Source organism: Knufia obscura, assembly GCF_036327395.1.
Source record: "Knufia obscura strain CCFEE 5817 isolate CBS 148926 chromosome Unknown scaffold_7, whole genome shotgun sequence".
Taxonomy (NCBI): Eukaryota; Fungi; Ascomycota; class Eurotiomycetes; order Chaetothyriales; family Trichomeriaceae; genus Knufia; species Knufia obscura.
In genome coordinates, this window is record NW_027042693.1 from 1,677,476 (window position 1) to 1,705,224 (window position 27,749).

At 51.4% G+C, this 27,749-nt stretch overlaps 9 protein-coding genes across 9 annotated transcripts; 4 read left to right on the top strand and 5 right to left on the bottom strand.

Annotated features, from left to right (window-relative positions):
• Positions 1 to 303: 303 nt before the first annotated feature.
• On the top strand, positions 304 to 1,500 carry PMZ80_006805 (uncharacterized protein; the record flags this gene model as incomplete). The annotated part of the gene is made up of 1 exon (XM_064875216.1): positions 304 to 1,500. The coding sequence occupies one exon, from the start codon at positions 304 to 306 to the stop codon at positions 1,498 to 1,500; it is 1,197 nt and encodes a 398-aa protein (XP_064729616.1).
• Positions 1,501 to 2,042: 542 nt separating this feature from the next.
• On the bottom strand, positions 2,043 to 2,311 carry PMZ80_006806 (uncharacterized protein; the record flags this gene model as incomplete). The annotated part of the gene is made up of 3 exons (XM_064875217.1): positions 2,043 to 2,237; positions 2,274 to 2,280; positions 2,307 to 2,311. 3 exons carry the CDS (start codon positions 2,309 to 2,311, stop codon positions 2,043 to 2,045), a joined length of 207 nt encoding a protein of 68 aa, XP_064729617.1.
• A 595-nt stretch (positions 2,312 to 2,906) lies between these two features.
• On the bottom strand, positions 2,907 to 4,607 carry PMZ80_006807 (uncharacterized protein; the record flags this gene model as incomplete). The annotated part of the gene is made up of 1 exon (XM_064875218.1): positions 2,907 to 4,607. One exon carries the CDS (start codon positions 4,605 to 4,607, stop codon positions 2,907 to 2,909), a length of 1,701 nt encoding a protein of 566 aa, XP_064729618.1.
• Positions 4,608 to 7,314: 2,707 nt separating this feature from the next.
• OSM2 (Osmotic growth protein) lies at positions 7,315 to 9,377 on the top strand (the record flags this gene model as incomplete). The annotated part of the gene is made up of 4 exons (XM_064875219.1): positions 7,315 to 7,351; positions 7,405 to 7,473; positions 7,522 to 9,181; positions 9,233 to 9,377. The coding sequence occupies 4 exons, from the start codon at positions 7,315 to 7,317 to the stop codon at positions 9,375 to 9,377; spliced, it is 1,911 nt and encodes a 636-aa protein (XP_064729619.1).
• Positions 9,378 to 9,543: 166 nt separating this feature from the next.
• On the bottom strand, positions 9,544 to 10,041 carry PMZ80_006809 (uncharacterized protein; the record flags this gene model as incomplete). The annotated part of the gene is made up of 1 exon (XM_064875220.1): positions 9,544 to 10,041. One exon carries the CDS (start codon positions 10,039 to 10,041, stop codon positions 9,544 to 9,546), a length of 498 nt encoding a protein of 165 aa, XP_064729620.1.
• A 1,665-nt stretch (positions 10,042 to 11,706) lies between these two features.
• On the top strand, positions 11,707 to 14,928 carry PMZ80_006810 (uncharacterized protein; the record flags this gene model as incomplete). The annotated part of the gene is made up of 1 exon (XM_064875221.1): positions 11,707 to 14,928. One exon carries the CDS (start codon positions 11,707 to 11,709, stop codon positions 14,926 to 14,928), a length of 3,222 nt encoding a protein of 1,073 aa, XP_064729621.1.
• A 1,348-nt stretch (positions 14,929 to 16,276) lies between these two features.
• Positions 16,277 to 17,734, bottom strand: PMZ80_006811 (uncharacterized protein; the record flags this gene model as incomplete). The annotated part of the gene is made up of 5 exons (XM_064875222.1): positions 16,277 to 17,162; positions 17,211 to 17,249; positions 17,297 to 17,417; positions 17,470 to 17,626; positions 17,678 to 17,734. The coding sequence occupies 5 exons, from the start codon at positions 17,732 to 17,734 to the stop codon at positions 16,277 to 16,279; spliced, it is 1,260 nt and encodes a 419-aa protein (XP_064729622.1).
• Positions 17,735 to 23,588: 5,854 nt separating this feature from the next.
• On the top strand, positions 23,589 to 24,380 carry SOL1 (suppressor of los1-1; the record flags this gene model as incomplete). The annotated part of the gene is made up of 1 exon (XM_064875223.1): positions 23,589 to 24,380. One exon carries the CDS (start codon positions 23,589 to 23,591, stop codon positions 24,378 to 24,380), a length of 792 nt encoding a protein of 263 aa, XP_064729623.1.
• Positions 24,381 to 25,861: 1,481 nt separating this feature from the next.
• Positions 25,862 to 27,638, bottom strand: PMZ80_006813 (uncharacterized protein; the record flags this gene model as incomplete). The annotated part of the gene is made up of 2 exons (XM_064875224.1): positions 25,862 to 27,571; positions 27,633 to 27,638. 2 exons carry the CDS (start codon positions 27,636 to 27,638, stop codon positions 25,862 to 25,864), a joined length of 1,716 nt encoding a protein of 571 aa, XP_064729624.1.
• Between the last annotated feature and the right edge of the window lie 111 nt (positions 27,639 to 27,749).

A 27,749-nucleotide genomic window follows, 5' to 3' on the forward strand; every position in this document is an offset into this window, starting at 1 on the left:
GGTTCCTGGTCCCAGGCAGGTGAAGGTGTTTGAGGCAGGTCCGGTCCGGGGTCGGTTCGCTCCTGTTGTGCCTGAGATCCACCTGCGTCACTTTGTAAACAATGATCTTCGGGCGGCAACAGGGTCTATCTTGTCGCTCTACGACCACTACAGGACTTCACTTTCACTATCTGTGGATGCAGCGAGACCGTGTTACAAGTGTCATGCGATGCGCTCAATCACGCAGCCATTATGTGAGAGCCCCGGCCAGAGCTTCGTTCTCTGAATTGTCAATCGTAAAGAGCCTATCCACCACAGGTAAACATGAGCAACAACAATTGGACGACCAGGAATGGTCGCACAGCCAAGCGCGGTCTTTTCGTAGACGGCATATGGCACTGTGATTGCGACACAAGATTACCGGCCGAGAAGTTTCAAGTCAAAAATGGAGGCAAGAATCATGGGCGATGGTTCTACACCTGCCAGAAGCCGCAGCCGAAGAGGTGCAGCTTCTTCTTGTGGAGTGACGATGCGAAGATACGGGAGGAAGCGGCCGTTCTCAACAATAGTCGTACAGAACCAAACAGGACACAGGATGCGAAAGTGGCAGAGGGTGGGAGGTTGAGAAGTGAGCTTGAGGCACCTAAGACGCCGAAGAGGCAGAGTAAGATCACAGAGCCCATCACTCCTATGAGCAAAGCCAGAACCCCGGCGAAGATGCCACAGTCTGAGAGGCAAGTGCGGTCGCCGACCATTGAGCCTGACAGGAACGATGAGAGCTTCGATTGGTCGAGCAGTGCAGATGAAGATTTAGCTGAATTCGCCGAGAGCTTGGAAGCTGGCACAATAACACAAGATGAAGATGAATCGCCTCGGAAGATAGCGAAGACCTCACAAGATGCATCACCGAGTAAGCGCTCGCACGGACAAATGCTTGGTCAGACTAGTGGAGCTGAGTCAGATATCACGAGTAGCGGAACCTGGCTTCTGGACGAAGATGTGTTTAGGACACCATCAACATCAACAAAGTCAGGCGCCACAGGTCTGCCCTCGCCAGGCACGACACCAGCTCATCTGCGACGCCAGCTATTCCCGGCATCAGACGATCCGAAGCACCTCGCAAGCCAGCAGGCTGCGGAATCTGGCGGGGAACCTTCAGCACTGGCCCTGGAAGCACTATCTATCCTCTCGCCGATTCGTTCATCTCTGTCTCCGGGCACGGAAAGGTCCTTGGTTACGCTGCTGAACAAGTACGAGCTGCGTGCACACGGTATTGAGAAAGGAAGAGATATAGCTAGGGTAGCAGTGCAGTCGAAGGAGAAGAGGATCACTGAATTACAGCAGAGGATATATGCGCTGGAGGCAGAAAGGGAAACAAATAAGACGGTCATTCAGCACCTGAAGAGCGACATTGCCACGAGCCCGAAGAAGCCGAGGCGGCCGGGAGGTAGCGACTTCCGGAAGAGTCAGGTGCGAATATCTCTGGGCTGTGCTGTGCTACAAGCATCTGAGTACGCATAATGTGCTATCCGAGTGTTAGAGCCTTCTGTCGCGCAGATCCCCAAAGAATTCAGCCAGTCGTGCAAAGCACAAAGTGCAAAAGAGCTACTAGCTTGTAACACGGCCAGATACTGATACTCAAGCCCGTCCCCACAGCCATTGAGCTTTCCCTCAATATATGATGTTAGTCACGATGGACGATTCGACCTCATGTAGGATGATCTGCCTGATATTAGTAGTGCACGAGAAACGCTTATAGAGTCGCAAACGATATGAATTTATGATCAGTCTGACAGCAGCGAAGCTTAGGGAACCATGGGGGGAGCAGAACATTGCAAGTGATGGGGCAGAGACAGGAAACCACCGGCTCGGTATGGTTGAACGAGTCAAAGGGATTGTCAATGAATGCCGCGAAGAAGGTACAAATACCGCGTCTGTGTTACTACAAGACCCCGTCAATGCGAATACAAAAGTGCTTAACACAGCCTAAGCCTCAACACCATCAGACATTAGCACAGCCCTGCCTCAACAATGCTTCGTTCTATTAACCAGGCTCTTACAAGTCACTCGACCGGCTCCTCCTTGATGAAGGGCTCCTCCTTCACTCTCCTAATCGGCGCCTCATCCACAACCTCACCCTCCTCCGCACCAGTGCCACGATAATCCCACCCCTCTTCGACCATCATCCGTCCACTTCGAAGCAGCTCATCCATATCCTCATCTTCATCACCATCACCATCATCCGACTCTTCCACTTCCTGACCACATTAGCAACACGATCTCAGCACAAACACCCCACAACTCACAGGCGCAAAGACATGATCCACCCCATAATGTGCAACCCACAGATTCTCAACCACAGACGTCCGCAGCCAACCCTTAAACTTCGCACCTCGTAAGACACAGGTATTGCGCAGGACCAGATGGCACGACGCCCGGATCTGCTTGAACATAGCATCTATATCTAGGTAGCCGTAGCCAAAGTTGTCGAAGAAATACTTGATTGTTCCCTTGAGGTGCACTTTGGATTCGTAGGATGTGTCGTCGATGTGCGGACGGTACAATTCGGTGAGGTACACGATTTCCGCTCGGAACACTGCATGGGCATGTCAGCATGGGGGAGTGTGAAGTGGGATGGAAAGTGTACTCGTGCTTAGAGTAGAGGTGAAGCCGGTCACAGTGACTTGGTTGGTTCGTCCTTGGGTCGCAAGGATGCTGAGATCGGTGGCTGGCTTTGCTGGTAGGGAATGAGGTGTGTTGTGGGAATGTGTCGGGGATGGTGCCATTGTTCAAAGTTGCTGAATAATGTTTTAGTGAGTTGAAGGGGAAAAATGGCTGCAGTGTATGGAACATGTGCACGCACTGAGGAAAGAGTTGAAGGCCTACGAACATGTGATTGAGCGGAACCTTCACCCAAGAGATTTTGATCAATGCCTTCTCACCCATCGCATACCCAACCCTCGATCCTCGCCCTCCTTAACATTATACACATCCATCTCAAGCGTCAACTTCGGCGTACTATTCTCCATTATTCCGTCCAATCTCTCCTCCAATGCCTGGTCGCTCTCTATTCCGCCACCAGGAGCCTCCTTCCGCACAATCTCCATCCTATGCTGTGCAAACAACGTCGCCATCACACCTACAAATTCCACCTGCGCCATCTTCTGACCCGGACAGACGCGTGGCCCCGCAGACCAAGGCAAATATGCACCCTTGGGCGGCTGGTACAGTGGTGTCGCCGACCCAGACGGGTTGATCCAGCGTGACGGGCGAAAAACGTGTTCATCTCCCTGTTTGTCACCGCCGTTGTCGCTAGCAGCTGCTCGATCGGCATCCGTCAGGTTGAGATCTCGCCAGACTGCAGGATCAGTTTGAAGAGCTATGGTGTTTACGTAGACAGTTGTTTTGGCTGGGATGGTGAAGGTCCCGCATGTACTCGTTGTCACTGTTTGGGGTGTCCGCGTCATCTTCGTGATGTGAATAATAGGCGGGAAGAACCGAAGCGTCTCGAGCATTACAGCGAGGCAGCGATGGGCTTGAGGGAAGATGGTGACGTAATCGAAGTCGGTAGTCTTATCGGCTGGTAGCAAGGCGTCAAGCTCCTCTTGGATCCATCGCTGCCATTTCGGGTACCGGGCAAGAAGGACCAGGGCGTAAGAGAGAGTATTGCCTGTCGTGTCAAAGCCTGCCGCTGTGAAGATGTAGAGGTTTCCAACGAGTTCCTCCTCTGATAGAGCCGGTCCTTTGCGTTTCTTCTCGCCTTTTTCAGGGTCGCCTTCGTTCCGTTCAGATGCGGAGAGCAGGGCACTCATTACGTTGTTTCTTGCGTGGCCAGTTTCAGCTTCAAGCCGTTTCTCCTTTGCTAGGGCGTCACGGGTATGCTGAGGGAATTCGACCTTTGCGTGTCCGAGCTCCCTGAGCCATGCTGAGCCAGGTAACCATGTCGGCCAGTTAAGGAGGAGTGACGTTGGGAGAATCGTCGGACCCGCTGTGTTCTCGTTGATTAACTTCACAGCATCGATATAGGTAAGATGCATGCCGGGTTTGAGCTGTTCCTGGTTGTCGCCACCGTCGAAATCTTGCTTGTTGCCCATGCCGGCCGCATAGAGGACATGAATCGCGATTCGCTTCATCATGTCGAAGATTTGATTTGTCGTGCTCGACTCCGAACCATCGGCACCCTCCTTGTTACTGATCGACGCAAGCAGTGCTCTCGTTTGCCGCACGCTTTCATTCCAGACTAGACCGCTCACCCTCTCCGTGACGGCACCAGCAACTATCCTCCGGTGTCTGGACCATTCGCTTCCATCAGTTGTTAGCACGTTCTTGCCAAACGTATTCATGACGAAGTTCCCGATGTCGAAGGTACCAAAGTCTTTAGGCCGAGCGGTAAACTCCCTCGCGATCTCTGCGTCCCAGGTCCAAAATTCAAGCTTTCCGCTCGTCACGAGAACATAAGATTTCCCATTGCCCAGTAACTGTGGGTTTGACTTGATCTGAGGGCGGACATAATCCTCGAAGGGCTGGTCTCTCTGAAAGAACTCTAGGCCATAAACAGTGAGAGCGATGCGGTTGAATATCCACGGGGGTAATTTGCGCTTGAGGTATGGTCTGGTCAATGGCCCCATGATCATCCAGAATATAGAGTTTTGTACCATAAATGGCAAGTGTATGGTTGGAAACCTCGTTCGCCTGCCTCGGGAAGCATTGTTGATGTAGACCGAGAAGAGGTAAAGTATGTAGAGGCAGGTGGTCACCAGCGGGTAGAACAGTATGCTCAGCATTGCTTCGAACTGGTTCTGATGTTCTGCGTATGTACGGGGTCCTCTGGCAAGACTTCTGGAACAGTACCGGCGTGCTCCGGCGATGAAGATTGGGCTGAAGAAATGACACTGTTTTATTCGGTATACCTATGCGTCTTTGTCGGCTTCTGATATCCCAGATGAGGAATGATACCTCGAAGCTGAGCTATTAGTATCGGCTACGGGACTTGTCCAGGAGCAGAGCACAGCTTCGTAGAGCAGGGAAATAGAGACTTATGAATCATTCATATGGGAGGGGCGGCGAGACTTCTTACTCTGCTATCCGTAGGCCGGTATTTGAGCTAGACCGCCTTCTGGAGGTCAGAAGGAGCACAAGCTTGCCCAGCAGGGCGGAGGATTCAATATTAGCCAAGGAACACGTACTCTCAGGAATAAGACCCGAGAGATAATTGGAGGAAAGGAGACGAATCCTAGCATCTTAGCTCGGTAGCAGGATTAGGCCTCCCGTTTCGGATTGTAGAGGCTTCGATGTTAGAGTAATCACCCTTCGCACTCTTCGAAAACTCTTTCGAACAGATGAACTGAGCATGCAACGGCATGCGACACAGATGATAAAGCAGAAAGGTCGGGCAGCCTTACGGAGTTCAGTCAGGGTGCGATGATCAAAAGAGCGATGATGAGGATGCCCACACCGAAAGTTCAGACTCGTGGAGAATGCAAACTGACATAGCAGGAACTCCTGTGCCTGAATTTTGTCGGTAGCCTCGATCAAGATTATCGCAGCTTCGTGCTTGCCTCATTTTCTTTCGAAAGCATAGCATATTCACCAGGACTTGTAAGTTCTGAGATGAAGGTGCACAACAACCTCAGAAGGATGTTTAGGTAAGAGATTGAGCTCCTTAAGCACGATTGGCTGGTTCTGAAACCTAGACTCTTTCAGAGAACCAAGCCCGTACCATTCCGAAGATATCTAGTGCGAGGACAGGTCCGCGAATCATATTGCATGCGTCATCGGCAGATGGTGAGGGCTGACGATTGAGTACCCTCGCGACGGTAATATGAGGGCATCTGTTCGCACCGAGGATAAAGCTGGGACAACTTCTCCTCTCCTGGTCATGCTCCGTGCACCTGGGTGCGATATTCACACTACGCAGCGCGAACGAACTACTCAATTGCAAGCATATAAGGGCGAGACCAAACCGGTTGCACTTTCACTTCGAGAGCCCTTTACCGGAAGCTATCCGAGGCCGTCATGAGGTACCAAACACTTCGATTAACGAAGTTCTATAAGAACCCAGCAGACGAAACCGAACGGCGGACCGACAGTGCTCCGCTGGCGTCGTCTGGTAGCAGTATGATGTCGGCAACCACAAATCGATCGTTGCTGTCGACTGGATCTAGTAGCAAGTCCTTCGGCTGGTCTAGCTTGACGCTTGGCAGACAATCTTTGAGCACGACCAAGAGCAAGCGCGACTGAGACAGCAGCTGTCAGATCCTCATATCGAATTTGAGTTTCCATCACGTACATCGAGAGGCTCCTTGCTATAACGGAGTCGATGGGTGCATCATCTGCGCGACCAGAACTTTCGAATAATTTGGATATATCCATCCGGCGCCTGGGGACAACCGCCTCGCATGACCCAAGGGCACGTCGTGCTGTCAACAGGCTTGTTGGGCATTCGCAACATACAGCTTTGGCGAAAAGACGTTTTCAGGAAGGGAAATTCATGGCACGGCGCATTGCTCGGTTTGTCGGAGTCGAAACGTTAAAGTATCCTTTCGAGGGATCTGTGTACCATGAGGGAATCGCACCATCGGTACCCGGTGTCGCACTGTCGGTGCTGGCGCTCTGTTTTTGCAGAATTATGCTTAATGTTTCAGTATCATTATCTCTAGACGACTCTGATCCGCTGAGCGCGTGACCATATCATCGATTTTCACATGCTGCAAAGCAAGCAGGAAAGCAAGATTCGCACGTGCAGATTATTGCGAGGCTCTCAAATTCGCAGCCAGGGCCAGGCTGATTCCTCACTCGCAGTTCATGCCGAGCCAGTTAAAATGAAGGGGAAACAAAGCTTCCCCACATTCTGAGGGTCGGCCTTCAGAGCGCTTGAGCGGCTAGGAATGGTAATGTTCGCCGGGTAGTACTCAGATGCCGACGGCGGGCACATCGCCGTCAAGCTATCTCGAGGTTCGATGCATGAATATATAGCTGAATACAAAAGCGCTGTATATAGATCTCGAATGCATCTCGGCTCACGATCAAAATAACTACTTCTCATTGGTGGCATTCTCGTCTGGGGGTCGTGTTCTAACTTCGCTCTAAGAAATCTCGAACCTGGGGTCCCAGTCCTGCCCAGGTGATCCGACCGCTGTTGCCTCGGCACACCCAGACGGCGCAGCTGATCTTGTCTCGCGAGTTGCTCTGACTTGTGTTTGAATCCACATTGGCCGACAAACCTATCCAGCGACTGCTTTACATATTCGGGCATTCTCCTTTCCTCTTCCTGCTCATCCATCACCGCAACAGTCGCCGAGCACCAGTTTCCTATCCTTCATAACGACAATAACCATGCCTGCCCCACGTGTCATTGTCGTCGGCGCTGGCCGTAAGCACAGCCCAATGCCACGAGATGAAAATGGTAGCTAACATGTGATCCAGTTTCTGGTCTAAGCGCAGCTCACACAGTCTACCTCAATGGTGGAAATGTGCTGGTGCTAGACAAGAACAGTAAGCGCAGTAGTCCTTACGCGATGGATGGCAGCTAACCGGCTGCAGACTTCTTTGGTGGCAACTCGACGAAAGCCACATCCGGTATCAACGGTGCTCTTACCAGAGCTCAAGTTGATCTCAAGATCGGCGACAGCGTGAAGCAGTTCTACGATGATACCCTCAAGTCTGCCCGAGACAAGGCCAGACCAGATCTGATCAGAGTTCTCACATATCAGTCCGCCTCAGCAGTCGAATGGCTGCAAGACATCTTCAACCTAGACTTGACCCTCGTCTCTCGACTGGGCGGTCACTCCTTCCCACGAACACACAGAGGTCACGATGCTAAGTTCCCTGGTATGGCCATTACATATGCGCTCATGCAGAGAATGGAGGAACTGGTAGAGTCGGATCCAGAAAGAGTCCAGGTCATCAAGAAGGCAAAGGTTGTCTCGATAAACAAGGACGGCAACAAGATCACTGGTGTCACATATGAGTTTGGTGGCGAGCAGCATTCCGTCGACGGTGTGGTCGTCCTTGCAACAGGTGGCTACGCAGCTGATTTCAGCGAGGACTCGCTCCTCAAGAAATGGCGACCAGACACTTTCGACCTTGCCTCCACGAACGGTACTCATGCCACTGGTGACGGTCATAAAATGCTGATGAAGATCGGTGCAAACGACATCGACATGGACAAAGTCCAAGTCCACCCGACTGGTCTCGTTGACCCCAAAGACCCTGGCTCGAAATGGAAGTTCTTGGCTGCCGAAGCTCTCCGAGGTGAGGGTGGTATCCTCCTCAACAACAAAGGCGAGCGATTCTGCGACGATCTTGGCCACAGAGATTACGTCTCAGGCAAGATGTGGGAAGAGAAGGATGCAGGCAGATGGCCCATCAGACTCGTGCTAAATTCTAAAGCATCGAATACCCTGGACTTCCACACAAGACATTACTCCGGTCGTGGTCTTATGAAGAAGATGACCGGTGAGCAGCTCGCCAAAGAAATCGGTATCAGCAAGGAACAACTGCAGAAGAGCTTCCAGAATTACAACGACATAGCAGATGGCAAGGTCAAGGACACATGGGGCAAGAAGTACTTCCACAACCTGCCAGTCAACGTTGACGATGACTTCCATGTTGCGCAGATGGAACCGGTGCTTCACTTCACCATGGGTGGTATGGAGATCAACGACAAGGCCCAGGTCCTCAACGGCGACAAGAAGCCCTTCGAGTCACTCTTCGCATGTGGTGAATTAGCCGGCGGTGTTCACGGTGCAAACAGATTAGGTGGCTCCTCATTGTTAGGCTGCGTTGTATATGGTCGTGTGGCTGGTGCATCGGCGTCGCAGTATCTCTTCCAAGAGCTCACACGGGGCGGTGTTACTGGCGCCGCATCGCGTCTCGGCCAGATCTCGCTACACATTGACCCCAACCAGCCAGGAAAGGTGTCTGTGGAATGGACAGGCGGTGCTCAGGCAGGTGCTGGAACTTCCGTTGGTGACAGCACCACGGACAAACAGGCCCAGAAGTCTGTCGCACCTGTCATGGACGGCAACAAGAGCCAGGATCCAGCAAAGAAGAAGGAATCAAATGATATCGCCGATTTCAAGGTTCCTGAGAAGGAGTACAGCCTTGAAGAGGTCGCGAAGCACAACAAGAAGGATGACTTGTGGATCGCTGTCAAGGGTATTGTGCTTGATGTTACAAACTGGTTGGATGAGCACCCAGGGTAAGTTCGAACCACCTTCTATTTACCATTACATGCACTAACTATCTTCAGTGGCCCGCAAGCACTCTTCTCACATATGGGCAGAGATGCATCGGAAGAATTCGAAATGCTACACGACGACGAAGTCATCCCCAAGTACGCAGCAGATATCGTCATCGGAAGAGTCCAGGGGCAGGAGATAACTTTGGAGTACTAAACATGGAACATTTTCGGTCCCACGTTCAAGAGAAGGGAGTTCAACGCATGAGCGCCTCGGTTCTATTTAGCACAGCGCGACATTTTGGTTTTTACCATTTGGGAAGAGAACTGCAAAACATGTACATCTGACGTGTCCAATTACATCCTTACTTCTCCTTCTCCTTCTAACTTCCCACCTCAGTCTTCATCCCTCCCTGTACCCTTCCCCTCGCATCCCTCGCCACCCTCTCAATCGCCTCCACCGCCCCCTCCGCCCTCCCAGCCTGCACAAAAACATGATCATGCAAATACCCCGCCACCACATTCGCTGAAACGCCCGCCTCACTTAGTGCCCTCGCCACAACAGCCATGAACCCCACCGCATCAAGCGAAGAATGGACGTTTAACGTGAGCATTTTCCACTGTGTAGGTGATGTTTGTGATCCGGGGACTTGGTATGTTGGTAGGTTGGGGGAGGAGGAGTCGACGATTAGGGTGTATTGGTTTTCGGTGGGTTCGTGGAAGAGCATTTTTATGTCGGGGGTTATTTGGAGGGGTTGGGAGGGGGTGGGGTTGTGGTTTGGTGGGAGGGTGAGGAAGGTGTAGGTTTGGGGGTGGAGGGTTACGGTTAGGGAGGTGAGGAGGTTGGTGAGGGATGTTTCGCCCGTGGAGGGGGTGGTCATGGTGTGGGTTGATGGTTTGGTGGCGTGATTGTGATGGATGATTTTGGGTGGTTGTGGGAATTGAGAGCGATGATGTTGTGCAGAGGAAGGGAAGGAAGGAAGGAAGGCGGAGCGTGAGGGGATATAAGGATGGTGATTTGAGCTTGTCACAAGGCGTGGATAGGGGTCCCAAGGTGTATTTGACCGGATGAGTCGCTACAGGCTCTCTATAATTCTGACGAAAAGTCCGAGACCCTATGCTTAGATCATGCTTCAAGTGCAATCAATTATTAACGTCTATACTCTCTAGTGGAGAAGGGGCATGCATTCATCGAAATGTAAATCTCTTCAACAGGGGCACATCATCAATTCTGCTCCTTCCTCACCCACACCTCCGCCACACTCTCACAATCACCATCTCCACCAGGACCAATTTCACCCTTCCTGACCTGCCGTTCTCTCACTTCCACCCTGTAAACCTCTAACTTGTACGACCCGCGATCACTCTCCCCCGTATGCAGATCGAATGCCCACCCATGCCTGGGACACGTGATACCTGCACTGAGCACAATTCCAAAATCCTCAATATCATGCAGCGTACCCCTCGAAAGCGGATATGACTGGTGTGGGCATTGATGTTCGATCGCGTGGAATTTACCTCGGTATTGGAAGACTAGAATTTGCGCTTTAAGGCCAATTGTCCCCAGAGCTTCGTCGGGAGTGAGCTCAAGCGGCAAGGTGCCCGGGTGTGAGGCCTGGAAAATCCTACACGGTGAGGATTGGACCGTGTTGAGGTCGTTCTGAGACCGAGTGTACGGATCAGACAGCTTGGTTTTCGAACGGACAATTGATGAAAGGGGGGGCTCTATGTTGGGAAATGAGGAGGTCAGCCCGGCGAAGAACCAGGGTGATTCTGGAGGCCCAGACTGATTGTTTGTTGTGAATTCATTTGTTGACATTTTGTGCCGCGACTTGTTTCCATTAGTACTACTCAGGACTCCAATCACGCGTGCAGGGTTTTGTGGACGGAGGACAATGCGGCTCTTGTCTTGATCGAAGGAATCTTTGTCAAGGAAGCACATCTAGCAGGAAAAATGTTGAATTGTGTTTCCTTGGCTGGGCATGATAAAGAGAGAAGATCTAGGCCATGTACTCTCAGGCAAGGGGCCTTGGTCCCGCCGATAACAGCGGAGTCGGCATCGTCCGGCGAACTCACCAATGTGGTTGCTTGCATTTCCGCTGCAGTGATCGAGGCGCTCGTTACGACTCAGGGTTCATCGTCCGCCGTCGAAGACTGCCGGCACATGTATACATGAGACGTCTGTGGTAGTGTTTCGAACACGAGCGGAAAGCTAGACCCTCGGGTGTGGTCTCGCTGTCCTCTGCACCGATGTCCCGGACCTTATCGATTAGGGCTGCCGAATCGCAAGTCTGTTATTGGGCGGCGGTGACGTCGGTATCTGACCCCGGCATGAATTTTGTGAAGGCCGTTGCGTGGGGTGGAAGTGCTACTCGAAACTCGTATCTCTTTGCGCACAGCAACGAGGAACAATTCTCCAACGACTTCACAGCGACAGCGCACGATTGACTCCATACGAAACATATAGCAGCTTTCTCGGCATTACACCTCGTCTGCCCTTTCTCGTCGAGCTTCTCAATTGTGCCCGGGGTTCGTCGCAATGTGTGATGGCCGAAGATGATGCACGAGCCTACGTGCTCGCCTTTGAGAACAACAAGGACGAAGCTACGCGTGTCGCCTCACAGACAGCGCAAAAGCTGCAAAATGGTGAATACAAGCTGGTAGATGTTATCAAGGCCACAGGGGAATATCTGCAAAACACAGATCCCAAGATAAGGGAACGAGCCACGAATTACCTCAGCGCCATAATATCGGCTCTGCCGCCCAAAGCCTTGACCAGACATGATATACCAATATTGAACGTGTTTCTTTGCAGCAGGATACAAGATGGAGGCGCCATTGAGGGGTTGTCCAAGCTGCAGAGCTTGGACAGATACTCGAAAGAGAACGCGCAAGAGCTAGCACAGGCTATGTTTGATAATTTCTCGGACATGTCAGACCGGAAGCAGGCAGAGCGGTATCAGGTTTACATGCTTCTAAACGAGCTGCTGAGCAACCACAGACAAGCTATGCTGGATATGGGCGACAAATCATTGTTGGGATATGTGCGGGTCGTTGGCGGAGAGAAGGACCCTCGGAACTTGATGCTCATATTCTCCATGTTAAGGGTGTTCATGATTGAATGGGACATTTCGAAGCATGTGGATACCATGTTTGATGCTGTCTATGCATACTTTCCCATCACATTTCGGCCGCCTCCCAATGATCCATATGGTATCACAGCACAAGATCTCAAGGACAGGCTAAAAGATTGTCTGGCATCGACAGGCGAGCTTGCCCCTTCCACATTTCCAAACCTGCTGGACAGGCTGGACTCGACCTCCGAAGTGGTGAAGAAAGATGTGCTACAGGCTTTGGCTGCATGTGCTATGAATTACAATCCGGCGACTATTGCTCAATTTTCGATACCATTGTGGGATGCTGTCAAGTTCGAGGTGTTGCAGGCGCAAGAGCCGTTTTTGGCCGATGAGGCGTTGAACGTGATCAAGAACATTGCAACATGTCTATCGCGGAAGACGAGTCCGCATGTGGCAGAATGGAAGGCAGATCCTCTCATACAGTACCTGAAGCCGATCAACAAGGAATGCCTCGAGCACCTGCAGGAGCCAGCATCGAGACAGGCAGGCGCGTCAGGAGACATCTTGAAGGCAGCTGCGTCGGCCACTGCTCGCTCGTTCGATATTGTGATGAAGGCGGTCGGGCCAGCCTTATTCAATCTCCAACAATCTTCGGAAGGCATAAACAATCAAAGGGCCATACTGAGCGTGGTCAACAAGATTTTTGAGGCATCCATTGAAGTATACGGTTCATGGACCGTACCGAGTAAGAAGAATGAAGATGGTCACCCTACTCTACTTGCAGAATTCAAGGATAGGCTGCTTGCGATCTACAGCAGAGCACTTATGAGCACCGTCAGAGAAGAGGTGTCATATCGCCTTGCAGCTGTCAGGGGTCTACTTTTGCTTGCGGAGCAGTGGCAATTACTTGACGAGAACGAAATCGGTCTGGTTGTGCAGCACTTCAATGAGATAGTGCTGGACGAGGAATCCTATGGTCGAGATGAACTCAAGCAAAGGGCCATGCAGGCGCTAGCACAAATATCACAGTTTAAGCCGCGGCTGATCACAGATATCACCTTTCCGAAGTTCATCGCTCGGCTGCCTGATGACGAGGCGCAAGCGGCTGGATCGAAAGACTACCGATCTGTTCTTGAGGGCCTCGCTGAGATAAGCGTCGGCAGAGATCTGCTTGAGACCCTCATTAGGCGATTGCTCAATAAGCTCGACCTGTTAGTACAGACAAGTGGACAGCAATATCCATACACAGGTGCCATACTGTCCACGACATACTACGTGCTTGACCGCAGCGCGAGGGATCCCACGCTGTCTTTAGACAGCTACTTTGACCGAGTGGTGGTTGGCTTTTCAAACAGAGCAGCCACCGCATTGGAAGGGCCCTTAGCTAACGAAACAGTCTTGACTCTCCTCGGCAAAGCGATCAATCTTATCATCAGGAGGTCGTCAAACGAGCACAAAGACCAAGCAGCACAAAATGTCTACAATTTGTTCCGAGAGACGAACTCAAATGGCGCCGGTCATACAAGCTTAATCCTTCCCAGCAATGCCCTCACTCTGTCAACTTGGATTCTGGCAGCCCTTCCGAAAACCGCAAACGCAGGCATACTCGGCGAGCCACTTATACCACTGATCAGAATCCTTAGGAAACAAGCAGATCGGAACACTTCGACAAAATACTCCGTGGCAATCGAGCAAGCATGCTTGAAGCAGGTCGCCATACTTATTAACAGACATATTTCAAAGCAAGAAGACATTGCTGAGATCGAGGCCTTCTTCCGCAGCGCAATCGACTGTGTATCAGGCACTAATGTCCAACAACCTGAGGAAGCAGAGCGCGACTGGCAATGTGCAGTCCGCTTCCTGTTCACTATCTCAAAGGCATGTCTGCTTCGTCTGCTGCCGCTCACAGACCAGATACTCATGCAGCTCGTCAATCTGCTGCAAACTTTACCGCCCGAGAAGGCGCGATACCTTGCACTTGGCTTTGGCACACTCCTAGCGCAAGACGAGATCCTCTCCAAGACAAATGGAGCACAGATAAGGCTCCTTGCCCCACAACGAGTCTTTCAGAAAATGGTACCGATGTTCAGTGAGCATTTCAGAGATCCCAAGGCAACCCAGGAGCAGAAAGAGATATATCTGATTGCACTAAGCGGCATATTGGGCTCAGTCAGCAGTGACATCGTCATGCCAGAATTACCCACATTACTCCCGCTCTTACTGCAGTCGCTGGAACTTTCCGATGCAAACCAGAGTGTCAAAGCTGCTACGCTGGAAACTATGATTGTGGTCATTACAAAGAACCCCGATGCACTTATAGAAAGTGGACATATTCCAGCTCTTACACGTCGACTTATCGCCGCAGCGACATTGCGGAAGCCGGCGAAGAATGCACGTTCGCTTAACTCCCCCAAATCACCAGACACGACCATGATGGATGCGCCAAGCGTATCTGCGTCGATCTCATCGCCGAAGACTCGCCAGCTAGCACTTCATTGTATAGCTTTGCTTCCGCAGCACATCAAGGATCAAAAGACACCGAATCCACTTCTGACGCTGAAGCGGGAGGTTTTGAATGGCCTGGCTAATTGTCTCGATGACCCTAGGCGAGACGTGAGGAAAGAGGCCGTTGATGCGCGGGCACGGTGGTTGAGGAATCTTGATGATGTTGATGAGAGTGATGAGGACTGAGTGTGTCTGGACTAGAGAGAGACGACCGACTGATGAGGACATGTGAATAGCAATACTGCGGATGATGGTACAAGCCTTGACGGCAGGAGCGGATGGTCTTCGGTCGATCAAGCGTTGCATATAGACGCGTCACACGGTGTGGACGACGTATAGAAGAAGGGAAGACCTCCGGGAATCTAACACGTCCGTGTAAGCAGTAAAAATTAGAAACGCCTAATGAACAGCCGATGCCGGGAGATCGGCCTTTTGCACGAGGTTCGAACGCTCTACTCCTTTGCACCATGTACAAAAGAGGTCTACTGCCTCATTGGGCAAAGAGTACGAAGGGATGTGGAGCGGAGCTACCCGCAGGGATATCCTTGGGAGTACTCAGCGATCGGGTTACTAGAGCCTCCGTCAACCGAGGATCGGAAAGCATTTGAACACAATCCATACCGAAGCGTGGTCCTAACCCACGACGTCCCGCCATCCTTCTACGGGCTACTTCTAGATACGATCAGAGGCATACGCACGTACCTAGCCGACTCTCTTCTCCAGCCCATTGACGACCCTGAACTCCCTCGCGGCAGGTACTGCATCGTGTCTAGTTCGCAACTCCTCGCTGGATAGGTACCTAGCTCTGCACAGATGGGAAGAGGTTTACCGATCGTGAGAACATGGGTCGATGGCGTGGAACACGGGATTGCAGATGGCGATGTTGTGGTGCCTGGAGACGCTGAGCATGGTGAATGAGACACGAACGGTGAGGAGGAGTTGAAGCGGCCTTGTTGTTGTGCTGCAGAAGAATTCTACGAGGTGAGTACCGCTTTAGTGCAGGGGGCTGAAGACAGAAAGATTGCTTGTTGCTGAAGCGTAAGTGGTTCAGGGTGGTTCTAGCGAGAGGCGATTTAATCCGTGGAAATCAAGTCTCAAGTACAATGGCATCTTATCAGGGTAGACATTAAAGGAACAGAGTGGTGATGGAGGCGTAGCATGTGTTGTTATGGTTGCAGCGGTCACATTGTTGAGATAGACGCTACGGTGGTTCAGGAAGGTGCTACATAGATCTGGTCGAGTGCGGAAGTAGGCATCATGGAGACAGCGATGGCAAAGCCAGCAGGTTTCTTGTCGACCAAGATTCTACATTATTTCTTCTATGAGTTGAGCTCGACGAGCCCGTATCCGTAAGCTATGCTCCGCGGTATGTACGTGCTGTGCTCCCCGATCGTCTGGTCCGATCGTATGTCTCTCTATCGAGAGACCGCAGAAGGTCTGCCGTCAGCAAGTGATCAACAACGCCGACGCCAGTCCTGCTAAATCTCCAACGCCCGCGGTCATCCGAATTCAGGATAAGTCTAAGAACCCTCCGTCAGGTCAACGACGGCCACTCTGAGTTGCGGATCTTCGGGACAAGCCTTGTGAGCGCTTCACTGCGGTGGCTGCTTGTCAGTAAGTCAAACATCAAATATAGGTTATCGGTGACTAGCATACCTTTCGCCTGCCTCTCATCACCACTGGTATCAGCTACACTCTCACTGTCATCGTCACCTTCGTGCTTCTTATGATACCCTGGCCCCCTAGCGCCATCAACAACAAGCGGACCCGTCCTAGACCGTGCCTGCTTCGACGAGACACGACGCGCCGGGCTGTCAGAGTCGGACCCTTTGGAAGTGGTGCTAGGCGCTGAGCTGGCACTGCCGGCCTCACTCCGGTCATATCGGACGACAAGCGTCATTTTGCCTTCCTTTCGCCCGTTGAGGTCTCGTATGGCTTGTGCTGCCTCTGCGGATGTTCGGTACTGTGCTGTTGCGGAGCATCTCTTCTCTTTGCCACGTTTGATGGATATGTCGGATACTGTGCCGGAGCGGGAGAGTAGCTTCTGCAGATACCGCTGTGTTGTGTCATGTGGGAGCCGGGAGATGTGGATTGCCTGTCGGTCTGTGTAGACAAGTTCGTCGGGATCCGAGGTTTTGTACTGGTGGCGAGGAGAGAAGACTGGCTGTTGGGTAGAATAGGCGGTACCCCTAGTGCTGGGCATAGAGATACTTGAGCTGATAGACTTCTCGTACGCATGTCGTGATGCAGCAGAGCTTGGGTGAGCAGAGAGTTGCGTATACTGCCCCGCTGAGAGGTTGCCAATTGGTGCCACTGCTGCGTAAGAAGCCTGTGGTAGTGCTTGTGACATGCTGGTCATGTTGTAAGATCCAGGAACCGCTGGTACTGACACTGCTGAGCGTGCTGAGCTCGGTCCACGACTACATCTTGTGAGATGGTGGAAGTCCACATTCTATTGAGTAGCTTACCTGCTGAAAGATGGCAACGCCGGTGCCGTGTTCGTCATCCTACTCTGGTCAGCTGCCGTCTAGCCTTCACGATCTGTAGTCCCCACCTTTTCCAGCGACTTTGCTCTGGACCACGCCTGCGATGGATCTCTTCCGAATGGAGGTCGGCCTTCCAGATGAGGCTCACCCTGATGTCAAAGCCATTCCAACCTTCGGCAACAAGATAGTCTGTTCATTGCGTTAATTGTTTGATTAACGCTTTTGAGCTCGGAAGGCTTACCGAACGCGCGATTGGCGTCGGTCTTGTTCCGCAGAGGACAAAAACCGACTCTTGTGCCATCTTCGTTGACCTTGAGGACGTTTGCATAGCCAGGATTCACCTTGGCGCCATCTCGTAGGTAGTCCTTTAGTTCTTGCCACTGGCAATGCTGAGGTACCTATGGCCATGAGCTAGATGTACAGGCACCCAAAAGTTGGAGCAATCTTACCCCGTCAACGACAACGTAGTAGACGCCTTCACCTTTGCGGCTGGTAGCGGCGGACATCATGGAGAGGTAATTGTTATATGGCTAATAAGCTCGTGCTGGTAGGACACCCGGGGACCCGATCCTAAGGAGTGCTCACGCCGACTCACGCTGTGTAAGGAACAAAGTTCAGCTTGGGCAAGTTCCCAAAGCACGAGGATAGGTTCGCGTGGAGGTGCAACCAATGGGACGGACAATTAGAGATGTGCTTCGAATATCGACTTGTGGTACATCACCAGCCTTTTAACCTTGCGGTCTGGTCATCTTCCCAAGCATAAATACCGACCTGAGCCCAGAGAAGTGATGCTGTACCTCAACATAGACATTATGCATGGTCGTAATCTTGATGACTGCCTGGGATGAAGATATTGGCACATCGAGAGCAAAAGATCATTGGAGTAGACCCAGACTGCAAGCGCACGCAAGAGGAGTAAGTCACGGATCGAGACGTCCCTGATATGCATGAGGTGAGCAATATGAAGCTGGCCGGGATGCATAGTCTTGAGATTCCGGAGACCTGGTTGTACATTGTACCGGCCAAAAGGACTGTGAGTAATCCGGCTCTCATCGGTGTGGGTCAGCAAAAGGCCACAATGGACAAGATATGAAGTGGCGCAAACAGTTCTCCATGGCGCGTCGATCATAACGATTCAATTGTGGCAATGCTGCCGAACGACGAGACAGTATATCTACGCGCTCGATTTGTTGAGTCTGAACAGTGGTGGGTTTCGTGAATAGAATCTCGAGCTAGTGATCGAATAGCTAGAAAAGACTCCTCTGGGGAACGGAAGCTTTGCTGGATCTCTTGGTCTAGCGATCCGACGTCAGCTAGTAGAAGGATCGCCTGTGGCGTCGGCGTGCAGAGGAGCTTGCTTTATCCGGTGGAAAGGGTATAAAGGACTAGTATTTCTCGCAGCTAGTCCATACCTGCCATTTGATCCTTCGTGCTTTTAAGGTGTGGAACTTCAACTTTACGCATCGTTGCTGCCCAGTCAGGACGAGGTGTAGAAAGGTAAGCCACGATGCTTGCGTAGATCAAGCTCGAGCTCGGCCGCAGATGTCTTCATGACTGACCTGTGCATGAAGCGTAACGCATTGTGTCCTTTCGGAAAACGCTTCGCTCGAGATTGCTAGTACTGTGGGGTCCATACCAACTATTTGATCAAATCGGCTGTGGCGGCTGCATAAGCGAAGCGGACGATCTGCGAGAACTGGAAAACTGGAATGCTCGAGATCGCAAAGGCTGATAGTATGAGTTGTCTACTTTGACTCCTGCACAACTGGATTGAAAGGTAACACTCCCAGGTTCGAAGATGTATGTTCCAGTAACTAGGCATATGATATCATATTTCGCTTGCACCTTCGAGGGCAGGACATCCTGGAGAGCCAAGGCTGTATCCGAAAGAGTCATGGTGCACTGGAAAGTCGTGTCGTCTAGCAGTGTAAGCTGCTGCGGCTTCTGTACCTAGGGATGCGACCACCTGTGAAGCACGTCCGTTGGAGGTCAGAATGCTTCTGGCAGATCCCCTATGAACATCTGTGAAGATCTTTCCAATCCAAGGAGAGCATTATTGCAGTGCAAGCCTTGCTGCAACAGCGATACAAGCCAGGACGGTCGTGAGGCACCTGTGCTACACCCTCCACGTGAGTGAAGGCGTCTGATGGACAACGCACGACATCAAGATCGATCTGAAAACTGAGTGGCGTGTGTCAATGGCGCGATTGACGTATCGAATGTAGGAATCCGAGATTGGGCTCACTTGTCTCGTGTCTGTACAGAAATCCAAGATTCAGTGCTGCTCTAGAGATTAGCGAGCTCTTGTGCATCGAGGCGAGAGAGTGACATAGGGTTGGGCTTCAGTAGTACTGTAAAATAATCATGCCTTTCAAGGTAGGAGCAAGCGACGAAGTGAAGCAGTCGCCAAGCGATCTATCATCCTCGGGGCGCTGCTTCCGGCGTCTTAGCGTAACAGGGGTTACATCTACCACTTCTACGGAAGGTACGAAGTAGAGTAGATCACTAAATAAGAAGTCAGCTCGACAGTAGTCAAGTTGGTTGAGAGGCTCCAGACAAGTCCAGCATGGGCAACCAATACTATCTTTATCGCCCGGTGCTTGATCGGAGTGGGCGCCAAACCTGCCCAAAGTCGTGCTTGAAGGAGCTATCATATTCCAATTGACCATCGGGTGCTTATCTTCCTCCTCGAATGAAGCCCAAATGCACGTCATGATGTGTATCGTTGGAACCCAATCTATACAACGATGTAAGGGTGACTTCCCTGTCGGCACTCCAACAGCTGGTTTACGAGGTCCTCGTATCAGACAGCAGAGCAGGTAGAAGTTCACACACGGAGGACAAGAGCGAAGTACGTTCCCAGGCTGGAATTTCATCAGCGCAGCGCCAAGCTGATCTGAGATATGCACGCTAGTACGTAAAGTAGCAGTACGAGTACAGGAATATGTTTCGGCCAAGTGAAGTCGGTTCTCAGGCTCTGTACCGTGGACCGAGGTTGAGCCAGGTGTTACCTCGCATCCGTTGCCGACATACTGTAATTCAGTACAGTAGCTGTCATCAGAAGCTGTGCCGGCTCGACATGCATATCTAAGCATCTCCTTTTGCTCAGGCACGGAATGAAATCCATCTTAAGCCTAACCTACCGTACTGAACTTGCAATAGACTATATCACGATGCGCTCCAGCCACGTTAGGAGAGAAGGTGAGGTGAAGGCGAGCGGAGACCTTTACCGCCACGCTGATCTGCGATCTGTCGAAGATGCAGCACTTGAAAACGACATCTCACCAGATCTTCGATCTACCAAAATCACAGATTTTTAAGTTCCAAACGGCCTCGTGGAAATATTTTACGGGACACAGAGGAGCAGCTCATTGGTCAACGGCTCTTTTCCGCAACACAAGCATGAGCTGCACTCCTCAAAGCGTGTGCTCCATCTGTCACGCTTGTAGGACTCAGATCGAAAATCTTCAGGCCACGTGCATCTGTGTACGACCTTCACGCCGTACGAGTGTGGTACGGTAGCGCTCACCGGTGATATTCCCAAGGTTGAGGCTTGTGCTTACGATGGGGAGAAAAACACGAGAGGAAGGATGGAGCAGGTAGTAGAGGCTGACTAGTTGTGATTGAAACGTAAACTACCAAAATGCAGAGCTTCCTGCTCGACACGGCTGTTCATAGTGCCATCGAGGCCACTCCTCTCTTGGATAACCCACTCGTACACCAGCCATGTAGGCTAGATCCTATTCATGTAAAGATGTGGTTGAGCTGCAGTTGACACTCCGCATGCTAGCCACCCTTCATAATCGCGAAGCAGGGCTGCGACTGCCACGTTGTCCTGGCCAATTATCCGTGTCCATCGTGCCCGGGGTGACCATGTAGCTTATGTATCTGCTCATGCAGCTGTCACTGCGTATGCGTGATGCTGATAATAGAGTCTTCCTTCGCAACCACAACACTGACAGCCTGCGGTGCTGCGGGGGTTTGGGCCGAGCGTGTCTCGGGGAAGCATATCTTGCATATCCCTGGTTGTAGCAATACCGCCTCGTTGTGACTTGGGTGTTATGGTCTGATGTCTCAGATGTTGTATTTGATCTTATCTTTTGCCGACCGTCGGGTGAATTGTTCATTTGACGAAGCCAACCAGATTGGCACACCGACCACAATAATAGGAGTTGAGACCGAATCTGACAGCACCCTGTGGCATCGATGGGGCGCAGAGGTCGATGCTCAATGACCTCTGACATCGCGAGCATCTGACCACATCTAGGGAGACTTTGGGTGAGGCTGAACCGCTTGACGAGGATAACGTGTGGACACTCTCATCGCTTCGACTCTTTGGTGACCTTCCGGTTGACAGGGGTTGGGTGCCATGGCCCGCTTGAGTCTGTATCTGCAACATTGAGGGACTCATGGTGTAATGAGGTGTGTTGATATGGCCACGTAAATTGGACTGCTGTGAGTGAGTAGAGGGTGTGTAGTGCTTTAGTATATAACATGAGAACCTCTATCCTGGATGTGAAGGCATCAGCAGCGACGGCAGATGTAGGCTATAATGGAAATGCGGAAATATCAAGTTGCCAGGCGACTTGACCAAGAGCACCACAACCAGATCGATCGCGTTGTATTTCCGAGACCATGTACCTTGGTCATGCGCAAGTTCGGCAAGCATTGGCGTTTCATAGTTTGCGTGTACCAAGTACGACACACATGCAACCATGGTACAGTAGCAGTGGACTGTCCAGCTGTAGAGGACGTAAGCACAATCATTGGATGGGCAATGGTCGAGATATCGATGCAGGTGAGAAACTCGATCTAGCCCATGGATGGAACGATTGGAAAATGAACGATCGCCATTTACATCGCCGATATGTGCTCCTAGCTTGGCAGAAATCGCATGCTGGAAACAGTTTGCGCCGGTTCTCTTAGCGCTAACGCCGGAACCCCTGTGGAAGATCGCATCGGGGCCTCGCTTCCCACTGCCGGTCAAACCCTGAAATTGCGGACACCTCCTTCGTGTCATGCCTGCCATAATGTTACGATACCGTAGGAGGTTCTGTCTGTTTGTTTTCTTTCTCAAATGGGAAGTCGAGTCTTTACAGTGATGAATCCGTACGAGGCCTGTCATAGGTGTATGAGCTAAGGAATCTTCTGTCGGTGAATAATAGCTCGACTCTTCCCATAGGGAGTGCTGCACGATGGTCAGCGTTGGTGTGTGCTGCATGATAACACCCCTCTCGATGCCAACACGAAAGCCTTAGCTCGTCCGAAGCTATCGCACACCACGCCGAAGAACACGATCGGACGCAGTTTCCATTCTGCTCTGTGGAACCGATTGGCCCTGCTGCGAGTCAGACAGCGCTGCCGCGTCAGCATCGTACATTACTCTACTCCTTTTGTTGAGCCCCAGGGTGCAGTGGGCGTCTACCGGCCCTTGCGGCTCTGCAAGTTTTCTGTACAACACTGTACAACTACAAAGCGCCTTGGCATGTCAACGCTGGCGTATAGAACTGGAAAAGTCTATCAGAGGAGCACTGGTGAGCAGCTGCCTTCGCGGCTTGACGGCATCTTGTGTCACTTGCTATCCACGAGTGGTGCTGTCTTACGATCGAGAGTGTCGTGCAGCAATCACATGGCGAACCCGCCGTGAGAAGCCACGCGATTAGTCGATCCGCTCAACACCAGATCTCTCTGGATGCTAAGCAACGTGGTAAGGACCACATCCACCGATCAACCCAACGACTTGTGATGGAGATCGACTTAGCACGACTTGATGACCAAGTTCCCTCGTTGTTGCCAGACAGCGAGTCTTGTGAGCATTGTGTACCACTGATGCATCTGTGAGCTTCCGACGAGTCTCTACTTGGTAATGATCAAACATCGATCAGGGTTAGGCAATTGGGTACAGAGTTCTCACCACATTACTCTCGGTGATCGCCATGCTCAACCACTCCTAGTACTTCATTGTGAGCACATCGCACTCTTCGAACGTGCATAGAATACGTGCTACAAAAGAGGATGCCTGTACTGTACGTCTCCTTCACCTGGCTCGAGTATATCTGATCATGTCATCCGCTGATATTACCAAGGTAGATACTTCTGTGGGTGTACATCACGAAACAATAACCCAATTACCTATGAGCAAATGTGCTTCAGGTTCTGTGATGATAGAATATAATAAAAGAGGTGAGGGTGGGAACAAAACGTGCTACGTCATCCCTTACCTAAGTTCCGGGAATTGTCTCCAGGGAAGCAGCGACCCCTCTATCGCAACCACTTATTTCGACATCGACCATGACAGTGTTCTCTACTCCCTTCACACATATCAGCTTCTGAAGTACCCAAGTCGGCGAAGGTCTCAACATGTCGAAACAACCAAATTTGTACACAGATCCTAGCAGCGATGAGGTCGCCGCGCGACTCCGCAAGTACGTGCTGCAATGTCAAAAGGCAGCCTTTGAAAGACACGACAATTTCCAGATCGCAGTATCAGGCGGCTCACTGCCAGCAACACTATCCAAAGCCCTTCTAGCTCCGGACGATGGCACGCTCGACGACAAGCCGCAATTCTCCAAATGGCAGATCTTCTTCGCCGACGAGCGCGCAGTACCCCTTGACCATGAAGACTCGAATTACGGCCTGCTCAAGAAGGATTTGTTAGACAAGATACCGCCGACGACTGGGTCGCCAACAGTCTTTCCTATCAACGTCAAGGTCTTGGAGAACACTCAAGAGATAGCCGATCAATATCAGGAAGTTTTAATGAACAAATTTGGAGGCAAGGACTCTGTCAGACTGCCTCTGTTCGACTTGATATTGCTTGGGTGTGGTCCAGATGGTCATACGTGTTCACTGTTTCCAGGCCACAAGCTTTTGAGGGAGCAGGACTCGTGGGTAGCACCAATTGAAGACTCGCCGAAGCCTCCTGCACGCCGAATTACTCTTACTTTACCTGTGGTAACACATGCAGTTAAGATCGCATTCGTGGCAACCGGAGGTGGAAAGAAGGATATACTGAAACAAATACTTGAGACCGAGGAGGGCCGAAGTCTGCCGTGTGGTCTGGTGAACGAGCAAGCTGGTGATAAGGTGAGCTGGTTTACAGATGGTGCTGCTACCGAAGGTGTCAGTTTCCCAAGGAAGGGAAGTCTGTAATGATGGAACCGTTCGTGCTAGGGTGGTTTTTTGTTCCTGCGGTACTGAGCAATACACATACATACATGCGTTTGGCATTACGGTACAGAAACAGAGAATCTGCCTGCACCTATTGCGCTTGTGAGGCCATACTCGTCTTCACTTTCCCTTCTGCATATTACATGCATCAGAGGGGCCGTGACGTTGTGAACATCGTCCCAGATGCACCGGCGCATCTGCTCCTGCAGCCTTTGACTAAGGGCCCATCAAATAAACGCTGGAAAGCAGGGCCTGGCGGAATCAATTTGCCACACTATCTCAGTGCTGCCTTGCTCGGTTGCGCAAACTTCTGGCCGTCGCAGTCTGGAACTCTTATTCCGGTCGCAGCCATGGATGAGCATCTCCGAGATCTGACGGTTAGCTAGCCCCACCCACAAGGAACTGCCAAACTTCGTCTTTGATTGGCCTGTGAGTACGATCATCGCCTCCTAAACCGTTGAGCCACTTGGCTGTGCTTGACCAGGGTACCGGATAACGATCGCCGCCCAATGGACGTACAGTAGGAACCTTTGACCTTCGCACTCCATTTCCGCCGGATCCCTCTGTTGCGGAAATGCAAGCTTGCATGCACATTTGCCCTTGTTAGTTGAAGAGTTAATGACAGGGGGTGCAAGACCCAGAGTCAAGCCAGTAACTACACAATCGATTGTTGGACATGCTGCTGTGCAGTACTGCAAGCCACACACCAGGTGCTTCAAGTGTCTCAAGTCGTGATGTACGTAAGGTTTGTGACTGGATTCGCATGCAGCAGAGGTAGGCCATTGGATGGAGGTTAAGGCCAGTACATGGAGAAGCCGTCGCGTGGTAGCGCTGATATTGGTTCCAGTTGTGCCAGTCTTCATCCTTGCTCATTCCTCCGCTTCCACAGCATAGGGAAAACAATCCCGTCGAGTATGCTCTCGGTTGGCTCAAGATCAGTGTCAGATCCAACGCGAGGAAGATCGTTCTCGTCATGTAAGACATGCCATGCATTCACTGTGCATTGGCGTAAGCGTCCGGCAGGAAACTATGTCATTACCAAACAGCGCTCTCTTCGGCTGTATAGTAAGCAAGTCTTTCGTCTGCATGAAGTCTACAGTAGGACATGGGACCGGATGCCCTTCAAGCATCGTGCGAACCACTGAGCATTTGCTGAGTGTAGAGATCTAGTCTTGTCACATGCTGAAATGGCTAAGTTCGCAATTGTCAGGATCGTTCTCCGCGACAAGGTCTTGACGTCCGAGGTAATTGTCGATCAAGGCATGCTTTGATGTGTAAGACTTGGTGGACTCTTCGTTCGCTTGGACAGGAGGTCGCTTGGGTGGACAGAAATATAGAGATGCAGAGACCAGAATCGAGACACGCTCTTCATGGGAGTTGTCGTCGTCGACAGACACGCATCGAGAGTCTAGCATCCATGTTCGTGTTGTCAGAAGGATTCCTCTTTGCCTCAACACTATAGCCTAGACTGCTCCTCTCTTGGCTCTCGAAGACGCGATTCTCTCAAACGTGCGTATATAGCGCCATTTATCCAACCGCCGGAAGTAAGGCTCGAGGACCGAGTCACATATTGCGGCAAGAATCATAGCAATGAAGCCACCGATAAAGAAGCCAAAGACGCCGACAGGAGTATACATGAACCCGGCTATGATCGCGCCCCAGACCACCAAACAGAAAAGGAAACAGACGACCCTTAACAGAGCGACGAAAGCGCTTCGGTTCCGTCTTGTTTTCAATCGAACAAAGTTGTCCGGCTTCTCTAACGGACGTGTGAGCAAGAGGTCTTTGCAGCTTAGTGTAATGCAAGACTTACCATACTTGATCCTACAGTCGATCTGCTCGTCCAATCTGCGTAGCGTATACATTTCGTTGATTTCTGCAAATCGTTCGTTATCCCCAACGATGGCCTCCAGCCGGACTGGGCACAGAAAGGCCAAATCAATGCTTTTGGTAGGATGTCGTGAGCGCAGGTGAAGTGCGAGTAGCAGTCGATGCCATCGTCTCCTAGGCTTGCCGGTTCCTTCGTCTCGGTAGTAAAAGTATGCGCCACGTACTGCATCACCCTTTTTGAGCAGATCTGGCGTCTCAATCATCAGCAAGGTTGATGTCAAGGCGGTAGTGTCAAGGTAGACTGTATCTGCCCTCGTCACGCTCACGTTTAATTTGAGATCCGGCTTGTCGAGACAGATCGTGTTGGTTGAAACTAGAGGAAATAGAGTATCGATGAGGTAAATAGAATGATCTTTCTGATCAGAGCCACCCCCGTATTCTCGTCTGCCGTGTTCGTAGAGTAAACATGAAGGTTGAATATCGAGGTGCGAACCAGGGGTGAGGAGATCGTTACCGATCGCAGCAGGAACCCAGTTGTTGTGAGGGCTCTTTTCGCGGGCTTGTCTAGGTCCTTCGTGAAAGAAGATTGAAAGCGGTAAGTGACCAAGGCTAAGCATTATACGTAAGAACATCTCGCCGGGCTCGTACTGGTGCTTGAGAAGTTCCCAGCTGTTTAGGTCCAGCAGGTTCGTGACAATCAAAGGGACATCGTTTGATATGCTTGTGGAGCGGCCGGCTAATTCATTCCAGGCTGTAGTGAAACTGCTGCCGCTTGCGCAGAATGTTGTGAAGAGATTGCTTTCTAGAGCCCGGGCTACACAGTTACATTCTGCCTCAGGAAGGGCACCATTGCCTGCCACGTCTGCTTCGAACCGCACATCGTTATTGGTCACTCCGGCGCCATCAGTGCCAGATGGCTCTATAGGTTCTGTCTCGGAAACAACGCTTTGGTTCGCTTTGGTGGACCGTTCCTCGTATCGTCCATCAGTCAGTGTATGTCTTCCCATAATCACTACATCATTCGAGAACTGTATGCCGAGGATAGGTGGTAAACATGCTTCTTGCAAAGTCCAGCTTCGAGACATCCACACACTACATGCAACCCGAGCGCGTGTTTCCAGATTCAGCGATGCACGTCCAGGAGGATTTGCCAAACCAGTGGACCCGTGGTTGACAGTAGCATCGAAACAAGCTTCAGTAGCCATGAGCTCCCCGTCCAGAACAAGGCAGGATACCGCACCTCGATAGATCGATGCCATCTTGTCAATTTGTGCTAGGCGAAGGGATTCGTGTTCAGCTCGTACCGGAATGCAAAGAGTGTCCATCCAGAAGAGAAGGGGACCCTAAATTTCACGTTTCAACATGTCCTGTTATAGAAGGCATGTGCTGCCGCGGATGACTTACCTTCATGTCTGGAAAGGTCTGCTGTAGATTCGGCAGCATGGCTTCGAGACTATCTTTTATTCTTCTGATTTGACACAAGGGCAGGCTGTTGTGCTTTGGGTTGCCAAGTCCATCTGC